Source organism: Corythoichthys intestinalis, chromosome 8 (assembly GCF_030265065.1).
Source record: "Corythoichthys intestinalis isolate RoL2023-P3 chromosome 8, ASM3026506v1, whole genome shotgun sequence".
Taxonomy (NCBI): domain Eukaryota; kingdom Metazoa; phylum Chordata; class Actinopteri; order Syngnathiformes; family Syngnathidae; genus Corythoichthys; species Corythoichthys intestinalis.
In genome coordinates, this window is record NC_080402.1 from 35,165,149 (window position 1) to 35,177,590 (window position 12,442).

The 12,442-nt window shown below is 40.1% G+C and overlaps 1 protein-coding gene across 2 annotated transcripts in view; it reads right to left on the reverse strand.

Moving 5' to 3' along the window:
* Positions 1 to 12,442, reverse strand: part of ern2 (endoplasmic reticulum to nucleus signaling 2) — a 37,365-nt gene that overhangs the window by 15,693 nt on the left and 9,230 nt on the right. For both annotated transcript variants that reach the window (XM_057843411.1, XM_057843412.1), the window contains exons 8-10: positions 7,741 to 7,800; positions 7,445 to 7,664; positions 28 to 106 (exon numbers count right to left, since the gene is read on the reverse strand). In XM_057843411.1, coding sequence (XP_057699394.1) covers positions 28 to 106; positions 7,445 to 7,664; positions 7,741 to 7,800 — 359 coding nt within the window. The remainder of the gene's footprint in view (positions 1 to 27; positions 107 to 7,444; positions 7,665 to 7,740; positions 7,801 to 12,442) is intronic.

Genomic DNA, 12,442 nt, shown 5'->3' on the forward strand with positions numbered 1-12,442 from the left:
AGAAAATACATTTGGAATTAGACTCACCACTAAGGAAAATCCTTGGTGAACAAGGGAAGGGGAAGCATAGAAATGAGAGGCCAGTTTTCCTACGTATAGAGTGGGCCTGAAAGAAAGAGGAGAAGGCAGGTTATTAGAAAAATAATTTTTATCCTGCTTTTATTTGTTATATTGCACGTTGTTGGTTTTGACAAATACCGCTAGTTAATAACAGTGTTGCGCTGTCCTTGGTCTGATTCTACAGTGCCTTGCAAAAGTATTCGGCCCCCTTGAATCTTGCAACCTTTCGCCACATTTCAGGCTTCAAACATAAAGATATGAAATTTAATTTTTTTGTCAAGAATCAACAACAAGTGGGACACAATCGTGAAGGGGAACAACATTTATTGGATAATTTAAACTTTTTTAACAAATAAAAAACTGAAAAGTGGGGCGTGCAATATTATTCGGCCCCTTTACTTTCAGTGCAGCAAACTCACTCCAGAAGTTCAGTGAGGATCTCTGAATGATCCAATGTTGTCCTAAATGACCGATGATGATAAATAGAATCCACCTGTGTGTAATCAAGTCTCCGTATAAATGCACCTGCTCTGTGATAGTCTCAGGGTTCTGTTTAAAGTGCAGAGAGCATTATGAAAACCAAGGAACACACCAGGCAGGTCTGAGATACTGTTGTGGAGAAGTTTAAAGCCGGATTTGGATACAAAAATATTTCCCAAGCTTTAAACATCTCAAGGAGCACTGTGCAAGCCATCATATTGAAATGGAAGGAGCATCAGACCACTGCAAATCTACCAAGACCCGGCCATCCTTCCAAACTTTCTTCTCAAACAAGGAGAAACTGATCAGAGATGCAGCCAAGAGGCCCATGATCACTCTGGATGAACTGCAGAGATCTACAGCTGAGGTGGGAGAGTCTGTCCACAGGACAACAATCAGTCGTACACTGCACAAATCTGGCCTTTATGGAAGAGTGGCAAGAAGAAAGCCATTTCTCAAAGATATCCATAAAAAGTCTCGTTTAAAGTTTGCCACAAGCCACCTGGGAGCCACACCAAACATGTGGAAGAAGGTGCTCTGGTCAGATGAAACCAAAATTGAACTTTTTGGCCACAATGCAAAACGATATGTTTGGCGTAAAAGCAACACAGCTTATCACCCTGAACACACCATCCCCACTGTCAAACATGGTGGTAGCAGCATCATGGTTTGGGCCTGCTTTTCTTCAGCAGGGACAGGGAAGATGGTTAAAATTGACGGGAAGATGGATGCAGCCAAATACAGGAACATTCTGGAAGAAAACCTGTTGGTATCTGCACAAGACCTGAGACTGGGACGGAGATTTATCTTCCAACAGGACAATGATCCAAAACAAAGCCAAATCTACAATGGAATGGTTAAAAAATAAACGTATCCAGGTGTTAGAATGGCCAAGTCAAAGTCCAGACCTGAATCCAATCGAGAATCTGTGAAAAGAGCTGAAGACTGCTGTTCACAAACACTCTCCATCCAACCTCACTGAGCTCGAGCTGTTTTGCAAGGAAGAATGGGCAAGAATGTCAGTCTCTCGATGTGCAAAACTGATAGAAACATACCCCAAGCGACTTGCAGCTGTAATTGGAGCAAAAGGTGGCGCTACAAAGTATTAACGCAAGGGGGCCGAATAATACTTTTGCAAGGCACTGTATATTCCACCTCTTTGCCATATAACCAAAATCATTCATACTTCACATTCTGTATTGCCTTATCCTCACGAGGGTCGTGTATGGTGCTAAGTCAAGACCGAAAATTTTGTAATCTTAAAAAAAGAAACTATTGTAAAACCCAAAAAAATGAATGCTGAATATAAGTTTTTTCTTAAATCTTTCAAAACCCTAAAAAAACAACAACAAAAAAACACGTTTCAGTTTTTTTCAAGTACAAAGTTGATATTTTGAGGTTCGAATACTTACTTTTTGGTTATCTTCGGATTCTTTTTTTTTTTTTTTTTCACTTTCAGATCTTTTTTTTTTTTTTATGTTTGAAACTTTTGGGCATGTTCTGGCGCATGGGGCGTGGTCTTGACGAGGGGTGTGTTGGCTTGTGAAAGATAGCCTATCAGAGCAACCCCAAATTATGTTGCTTTTTGTAAACATGGGTACTGTGATGAATTCTGAATCCTCAAAATGGTGTTCTAGGATGCCATTGTGAGGATTCGACTTTTAAACACAATGCTGCACTGCGTTCGCCTTTTTGTTTGGATTTCAAACACATCGATTTATTAGGTAAAGGTCAACAACCTGGCAAATTTTTCAATTTTCATTCATCAAAACTGACCGGAGTTGCCTAGAATGACTTACTAAAGACCCCCCTTAGCATTACTTTATCAACAGCAATCAAGAAAATAAAGTGAGGTGAGTGAGTGTTGAGTAAGCCTGTCGCGATATGCAATAATTCCATTTATCGCACGGTAAATAAAAATGAAGGCTGCGACGAGGACTCACTCTTTTTTATTGACGTCTGGGTATGTTCGTTTTATACATTTGAGTTTGAATGACCATCATTCAGTAGAGTGAGGCGGGGCCGAGTGCACTGTCGGTGCACAGCAATGAGTGAGCCAATTTCCAAGCCAAACACCACAGCCCCGGTGTGGGAATATTTTGATTTTAAACCAAATGAAAATGGCGGGGCAACCAAAAATGATGAACCAGTCTGCAAAATGTGTTTGGGGGTTGTTTCAACAAAGAGGGCCAACAGAACAAATCTACATGCTCATTTGAAACACTATCACCCTCTTTATTTGTCACTGCTTGGTAAGAAAACTGCATCGCAACAAGCGGAGCCTTCCTCGTCAAGTCAGTCGACAATTACAGATACAGAGGTGTGAGTTTGATGTTGGAAATACAAACGATACCGCGCAAAGTGGCATTCCGTCACGGAAAGTGTAGTACACTATATGATTGAAAAAATGAGACAGTTTTTATCTATAATATTGTTTGATACTTATTGAAGCCAAATTTTTGTTACTGCTACTTAATTTTTCTCTGTTGTTGCGTAGGTGCAATTGTTTGTGTTACTACAACTTTATACCTCTGTGCCTAAATTCCTAAGTTATTGAGTGCAATTTTATTTTTTCTTGAAATTGTTTTTTATTCTGTGTTTCTGTGCAGTATTGTTGTCTTTTACTTAAAAGAGGCATAGTTTATAGTCTATAGTCAGCAAAAAGTATTTTTGAATTTTGGAGTAAACATTTAATGCGTTTAAATGGATGTACTTGATCTATTAATATATACTGTTATATATAGACCCCAATCAACAACGTCACACAATCACGTGATCGCTGTATTGTGCCGCCATATTGTCCGTCATTGTGTGTCCGTATTGTCAATGATCGTAGTTTCTAAAGGTGGATTCACTTGCAAATTATGGAGGCCCCGGTGCTTTCAGACGCTGTAAACTCATTGGATGAGTAGCATAAAGGCCGTTATTTGGAAAAACTTCGGTCGATCCAGTCACCAGATCCATATTTGATGCCCAAACCGTTGTTTCCTCCTGTCCGGTCCCGTCCCGTGTGTCAGAGCTCGTCCTGAGACCACAACATTTCCAATCATACTCCAGTATATGTCACGATGAGGAGTCGGGTACCCAAAACCGGCCCGAATACAAACAGACATTTGGTCAGCTGAGCGTCACCGTTGTCACCATTGTAAAATGAAACTTGATCGACAACGGGCTGGTGTGTGCCGAAAAATAGCTGTCCCGCGTGAAATGCCTCCCCCCCCCCCCCCCCCCGACAGGAGCGCTTATTTATAACGCTTTATTGACGTGGAAACATCAAATGTTTTCATGGACGCATTACAGTAATTGATTTATGACTGTAAGATCAGTTTTAAATAATTAGATTACGCAAAATATTAGTACTGTATTTTAGTAACAAATCGTGGACTGGGCCACATAACCATCTTTGAACAGAAATGTATTAGTCTACAGGTTTTCACGACCATATCCCAATGACAATCACACAGGTATGACATTTATTAATTCAAGCAGAGTCAAATAATACATATTCATGGTACAAGAAAGTCGTTTCCGTGTGGGCGCTCCCGTCAGGGGGGACATTTCACGCAGGGTGGCTATTTTTCGGCACAACACCTGTTGTTACGCTCACATTTTTGCTTCGCGACCGTGGCGACGAGCTTCGTAGTCTCCGTCTGATGATGTCTGCGATCGTGTTGGCATCATATTGATGTTTTCGCCGTTGTCTGATGGCTGTCGACACAAACGCATCATGGACAGGATAAACAAACCGTGCTGCTTTAGAGATTTGCCCTTTTAACAATGGGCACACAGCAACTACTAAAATGACCGTTTATCTTCTCTGTTACTGCAACCAACCGCCACACATGCCTTCACCATTTTGATTAATCAATGTTAACGATTGTCAGGAAGGTTTTTGGGTTCATTTAATAGGCGGCGATTCCTTAGACAAGCAGAAAAACACGCAATAATAGGAGGAATGAACGCAGCGGTAATATGTAAACACGATGAGCTGACGGACAATATGGCGGCACCAGTCAGGGGGGCGGAGTTGTGACGTCATGTGATTGGGGTCTATACTTCTCACTGTGTTATTTTAAATTGGTAAAAAAAAAAAAAATGTGGGGGGAGGGGCAATAATATTGCAATATTTGATGAGATAATTTATCGCCCACTAAAATTTGTTATCACGACAGGCCTAGTGTGGAGTCATAGCCCATCAACGTTTTCTGAGGGCAATAGTCGTATGGGTGCTGGGACCTATTCCAACTGAACTGGTTGCCTGCTATCATAAGGCACAATGATACAAACAACCATTGGTGTGTTTTATCAGCCTACCATGCATATTTTTAGGGATGTGGAAGAAAATGGAGAACATGGAGAAAACCCTCACACGCATGGAAAGAACACACAAACTCCACACAGAAATGCCATTTTCGATCAAAATGGACAACTGCTCAGATTCCCCCTCCCTACATATTAAGAGTCTGTGTCTTATTGATAGCACTATCGCATTTCAGTCAACTCTCCAACTGCTCATCTGCTTACTTTCACTTAAGCAACATTTTTCCATTTCCGTCCTTTTATCTTACCTAAATGTACTGCCACTATTACTCATACACAAGTTACAATCCATCTTGTCACTGGACTACTGAACAAATTTACCTGTAAATTATTTTTTTTCAATTACTCCGTTGTCTATATACTCACATAATCCTCTAAAATAGGTCAAATTACACTAGTCATACTGTAACTTTAACTGGTTAATCATTACACAACACATTCCTCCTCACCTTAGCCTTCAGTATCTCATCAACCTCTTCCAAATTAACAGACTCACCACCCACACTCTTCGGTCATCTTCCTCAAGTTAACATGTTCCAACTCTAGGCATGAAAATGGGTCAGGAGTTAAAAAGATGAGAAGGGTGTGGAGGAAAAATGTTCTGTTACACTGTACAACTAGGGCTGTCCCAAACGACTAATTTTCTCCCAATTAATCAGCCGACAATTTCTACGATTAGTCGACTAATCTAATAATCCCCCCCCCCCCTTTTTTTTTTTTTTTTTACTAATTTAGCAATTAAGTTTTTGCTGAAAACATTTTGGAACACTTAAATTCTTTATTAAGGTACAAACAAACACGTAAATAACAATTTATCACAAATAACCCTTGAGAGTCGAAGGACGCGCCGGCGCGTCCTCAGTGCACGTCGTCTTTGAAGCGCCCTCACGTTTTAATTACGTCACCCACATGCCGTTGGTTGGTCTCGTTTTAAAGTGCGGAAGTTGCGGTTTACTCTCGTTATTATTTCAAGTCAATCGACCAACTAAAGATATGAACAGATTCAGAACACTGACTACGCCTTTCCAACATGATTCAAAACTATTCTTAAAAAAAATATCTAGCATTAATATTATAGTATACTACTATACAGTATATTATAGTGGTATAATAACTACTCATTGCCAATAGGATTTTCATAAAGGGTGTCATTTTAAAGCTATTCTTAGTGTAGAATCTGAATTCGGAAGTATGTGGGATTAACTCCAGAAATCGTTATTTGTATGACGATCATGACATGCTTTTTTTAATTTTTTAAATGTTCACCGGAAGTACATTCGCTAAACCGCTAACCGTAAGCTTTACACACCGCAAAAAAAGCTCTTTTTGTCATTGAATGTGGTGTCAGCAATCAATTATTTTTTTCGCTTGCAAATGCTGTTAGTCAGCGATTTTTCATTTTTGAAGTGTCACCTTTTAACCGCAAGTTTGCGCTTTGGTGAAAACTGCCAATGTTTTATAGCAGGCTACAGTCGGAGGTCTTTTTTCCCCATTAGCCTCAATGTAGAAACGCTAACGTTTACAGTGTTTAATATAGATATGTTTCCTTATTTTGTATGTCTGAACTTTAATTCTACGGTGTTGATGACCAATAAACATCTGTTTTAGGAACTGTTGTCTCATATGCCATCAGCACACACACACAAATGTATGCGTGAAAATTACCGCCCTCATTTTTATTTACCGTGCGATAAATAGACTCGTTGCCTATTGCGACAGGCTTAGCAACATCAATAAAACATGTCATTAGTTAGTTAGATTGACTTAACGACTAGCTTGTAATTTTCTCCTGTCGTCTTCCAAAATTACAACTGGGTGACGGAGCTTTAGGTGTTCATTCACGGCGCACGTGCAGCCAAGCTTGGCATTGAAGAGACAGGACACAACAGTGTACCCTCCTTTGTTTCGTTGAAAAAAGAATGTTCTGGCCATTGTGGTGCGATTTTTTGGCTTTGTGCCGCTTTCCCTGCTTGTATACCAAGCGTCAGACATTAAAAAAAAAATCTCCCCCCCTCCTTAAAAATGTTCTTCTCGGATCTACACAATTAACGTAGGTCACCCTTTTTTACTTCAAAATGAAGAATTTAGCCGAGAGGTTAGAGATTTTCATGCCTGACTTCACACTATTCGATCACCATGAAGTCAAGACGAACAGCCTTCAGACAGTCAAACGGCCACCGTAGGACCATTCTCCCCTCTCATGTTAGGAAAAAGCAGTTGCTGCCACTCTGATGCTCATTTGTTTTTCGTCATCTTGGTGATTATTTTTCCTTAAATCACTTTTTGTCATTCTCATTTGGTGTTTGCGGTCCCACATGTGGATCAATTGTGCAATGCTTTGTTTTTGACATTTATTGAAGGAAAGTATCATTATTTGAGTTCCACATTATTTTGGCAGTGCATGCTTGTAGCAGCACCAATTCCATTGAGGGCAATGGTGCCTCTATTTGACAGTGAATTTAAATGATTCTGTAGGTTAAGTTGTAGGATGGCTACTACAGTAGATGGTTACTACAAGAATTCCAGGTGTGATATTGTTAACGCCACTCGTTTTTGTGTGTGTAGGTGTGCATCTGACTCTTACACAAGTTGTGTTTGTGTGCTGGCTTGCTCCTTCACAAACTGGTAGCTCCACTTCAGAGTAGAATAGACGTCTGTCTGCTTGTCGACTGGGGAGGAGTACGTGAGGTAGCGCAGCGTCTCAAGGGCAAGCGACAGGTGTGGGGCGTGTCTGAGTGATTCACCCGAGTAAAGATAGACCCCCACCACGGGTGAGCCGTAGTTCTGACTCCAAAGCACGTCACCTGGATCACATTATATTGGAATCTCACTCCGGCTTAAGATGTAATCAGAACCCTTTTTGTGAATATAAGTACTTACCTGACGCTCTGTCAACAGTGACAACAAGGCCATCGCCACTGGACACAAGATGAGCCATTCCTGAAATTGAAGACACAGATACTTCAATTTAAGTTTTATCATCTAAAAAGACTTCTAGGTAGGATTGCATGATGCACCAGCATTTAGTCATAAATGAAACTGTAAAAAAAAATTTATACAAGCAATAGTTTTCTTAAAAAATGTTGCGACAGAGTTCTTCAAATTTGTGGTGGGAGCTGCCTTTTTCTTTGGCTGCAACATTGTCCTGCAAGGTAAATTGCATCATTTGGGAAACTTTCAAACAAAAAAATATGCATGCCGGGTGAAGCAAACTAAATATGTAGGAGTCCTGTCAAATCTAGCCATGCGTGAATTTTTCTACTGACTGAAGCACCTTCTCTTTTATCGCTCTGAAGGAGGTAAAATATTATGGACAACATTTGGACTCATTTAACTGTTCAGTGGTGGAGCACTCATGGTTAATAAGTACTGGGCAAAAGCCATCATAATGTGTCAATACAACAAAGACTGTCCAAAATCAACATATTTAACCAAATAAACAGCGAGAAATGTCGGCACTGCTTCAAACATGCTACTGGCTGCTTGAAGCATTTTCTGGGGGGAAAGCGCAGGGCTCCCACTAAAAAAAAAGGCAAGTTCCCGAGGTACTTCCGCTTTTCTTCTGCATTTCTGCTCGCAACTTCAGTTTTCCACGTCCTCCAACCAAAACAACAGTGGGGCTGGAGTGGCATCACTCGTCAAAATCCCCTAAAAAAAGACAATTTGGAAATACTGCATCCATCTGTAATCATCACGACATGGGAGGACAACATGTTCATGAAGGCAGTTGTGGAACCAAGCCCGTGACCCCATGTTGCCGCTGTGTTATGGAAGGTATGTTCAACCTATCCCTGCAGTTTCATGTGTTCAGTTCTCCAAAAATGCTAAAGCTAAAATCTTGCGCATGAAACGACTTGTTGTCTTTGATATTGTTATTATAATGATGATTATATTTATGATGTTTTATGTATTACAATTACTTAACTGCTCTGGCTGCAAGCCTGCAACACATGCTATCTTGCTGCTAGCCTGTTGCTAATCAGTACGTGTAGGATGACACAATTATGTTCAATTTGACTACAATTCTGTGTTTTGCGTCACAGCTGAGACATAATTAACTGCAAAATGTAGTTATACAACGATAATGAAACTGATAACAAATACTGTATTTTTCGGACTACAAGTCGCACCTGAGTATACGTTGCACCAGCCATAAAATGCCCAACGAAGAAAAAAAAAACATATATAAGTCGCACTGGAGTATACAGGCATGAAAATGGGTCAGGGATTAAAAAGGTGAGAAGGGTGTGGAGGAAATATGTTCCAGTACACTGTATTGTACACCCCAACAAAATATTGAGCTCTGTCGACCCACACTGTGTTTCAGCAGGGCCATGCAGAGACCGGTGGAGGGGTGGGTGCTCGTAGATCAAAAGGGGCACATGAACAAGTATTTAATACACCTTAAAACAACATAACTTAAATTTTAACCAGCTTTAGATAATAATTGGCTGCGACTGTGACATACTTTAATTGGGAGGGGGCAACAGTGAATAGAAATCAAAACTGTCATCAACACTTTCTGGCTGTGACTCAGTCAGTCTGCCTCTTTTCTTCCTTCAACGTCTGCATCAAAACTTCCTTCCTCAACTTGTTCATCTGAGAACAAACCACATCAGATGGTCACTGAGCCACCAACAGCACAGTTTTCTTAAAACTATTATTTCATTATTATCCATACTTAACAACTCTAGCACCTAATGATTAATAAAGCAATGACATAAAAATCTTTTAGAAAAATAACATTGTAATTGTGTTTATAATTGGATTTAATACCCGACTATCCTTGCAAACTTGTTCTTACCAGGTCTGCTATTCACCCAGCTGATGAGGTATCCACTGCCTTTAGCAGCCTCATCTAACTCCTTTTTTTATCCCTCAATCTCCCTTCCCTACGACGCATGTCTATGTAATGAAATATAAATATTTAAAAAAACAAACAGACTCCCCGGTGGCTTTTAGTTTTAAAGCTTTCTTAATTTCTTTCTCACTCAATAACGATGGAGTTAGATTTGTGTTTTTATTATTCAATCAAAAAACTAAGTTACTTCTATCAAAAACAAAGTTGCTTCAATCAAAATACAGTATATACTTTTAATCCCAAAAAGTAGCTTCAATAAAAAAAAAAAGTTTTTGATTGGAATAATAAATTTGAGACAAAAAAAGCATTTGAAAACTATTTTTCTTGATTGAAACAAATTTTTCCATTTAAGTAATGTTCTGCGTTTGGGCCACATTTTGGCTAGGACATTTGTGTCTTTATTATTCAATCAAATAAGTTGCTTCAAACAAAAAAATATATATAAAAAGAAAAACTTTGCACATGTGCCAATCACCGTTTACCAAAGCCTGAGAGGGTTTGAGTAGACTCACTATGAAGCTTTTAATAAAGCCAAGCATTTTCTAACTACTTTATTCTTGTTTAAAAATAATTTGGTGGGGCAGTAACATGTTTAAAACATCATAATTCTTACATTTTGAAGTGCTTGAAAACCATTTATAAATGATACTTTGGTGAAAAAAGTGAAAAAACATGTCATATATATATATATCTTTTTTCCAGTGTAAAATCTGAATAAATGCATTGAACACGCACAAAAAAATGGGGGGGGGGGCGCGCTACTTCGCGGTTTTCACTTATTGCGGCGGGTTCTGGTCCCCATTAACCGCGAAAAACGAGGGATCCCTGTATTTCTGAAAAGCTTTAAGAAGCAGGACTCATTCCCACCACTCGTCGGGCCGCTGTTGTGCCGACACCGGCCGTCAGCTCAAATCCAAGCCGAAAATAACGCGTCTCCGGCGGACGACGGGAGCGATGTGAGGCGCCCCCTCCATCCGAGAGAATGCCGCTTAATTTGACTCAACAGTGTGTTTCTTCGTTTATATTACCGCTAAATACACAAGCTTGACGCCAATTTAACGGGAGCTATTTTTTTTCATGGGAGATTTGGCTAGCTCTGGCAGTGTTCAACGCAAGCTGCAACGAATGGCAGTAACTTTTTTATATCGCAAAACGTGAAAACGATTGAAACCATGACTCACCAAATTCAATCTGCTGGCAAATACAGGCAAGTGTGTATGCTGCGCTCTGGTCTGCCCCGATGTGGATAAGGCCTGCTTTTTGTTTTCGCTGCTTTGCAATGCAACCGAAGGCTCTCCGAGCACTCCGTGTACACGCGTAAGGAGTGCGCGCGTTTGGAATAATGGAACGCAGCTTGGGCCGATGATTGGTTCTCGTCAGCGAAGCATCAAGAAGGATTTGCTGACTGTGTTCTTAAGTGCTCAGTTTACGTACTAAGTTAATCACATGATGATAATAATAATAATTAAATAAAACCTCCCGAACCCCCCCCCCCCCCAAAAAGAATTTCTCCTCGGATCTACGCAATTCACGTAGGTCGCCCTTTTTGACTTCAAAACGGCGAATTTCGCCGAAAGGTGAGAGATTTTCATGCCTGAGTATAAGTAGCATTTTTCGGGGAAATTTACTTGATAAAATCCAACACATAGAACAGACATGTCATCTTCAAAGGCAATTTAATATAAAAATACAATATAGAACAACATGCTGAATAAGTGTACAGTGTACATGAACAACGAAATGCGAATATACTGTCCTCACCAGGATGCTATGGCTCCGTCCTGGCTATTCAACGGGCTAAACTCCCTAATGACGATGCTGGACGTCCGTATAATTTGCTGAATCAATTTCGTCCTCGATACAAAACAGGTTCGCATCAACATAAATAAATGATAATTAGGTGCTTTTACAGCAATGACAAAAATGGTTAGCATGCTTTGGCTAGCATTAGCACATTGTTCAAGCAACCACACAACTGGCTCTAAGTGTCCGATCGCGGGTGGAAAACACAACAACAACAGAAAAGATGATACACACAGGCATTGCCTCAGTAGAGATATTTTACAAGCATAAACAATGAACGTAGGTTAGCAGCCGTGTTATTCTCTCGCGAACTCGCCCATTCACTCAGAGCTTCGTAGCTGTCGGTCTTCTTTGGCGTGTGAGCGCTCTTCTTCACGTAAACAAGTGCAAGTGCACCCCCACGTGGGCGTGAAAGCGCCACAAACTAAAAGCATGGATTTCAATATAAAAAAGTCAAGAATACAATTCAACACATATTGCCAAAGGCAGAACGCGAACGTAGCCATAGCTATTAAGAGTTATTCAGATAACTATAGCATAAAGAACATGCTAACAAGTTTACCAAACCATCAGTGTCACTCCAAAACACCAAAATAACATAATGTGTTAATAATTTCCCACATAAGTCGCTCCTAAGTAAAATTCGCACCCCCAGCCAAACTATGAAAAAAACTGCGACTTATAGTCCGAAAAATACGGTACTCATCTACTACAAGTAATACATGGGCTTCTTACCCTAAATGCATCAATGCGAGGGTTACAAGTTTTTGTTCGTTTGTTTATCAATCTACACCTCATGTTAACACAGGTTGCACGGATTGTTAGAATTTCGTCCAGGCACGATCAACAAGGTGATAAGAACAAACGCACAGCACAAAAAGTCCCGGAGCTTCATCTATGTGGTGCTGAATAAATTTT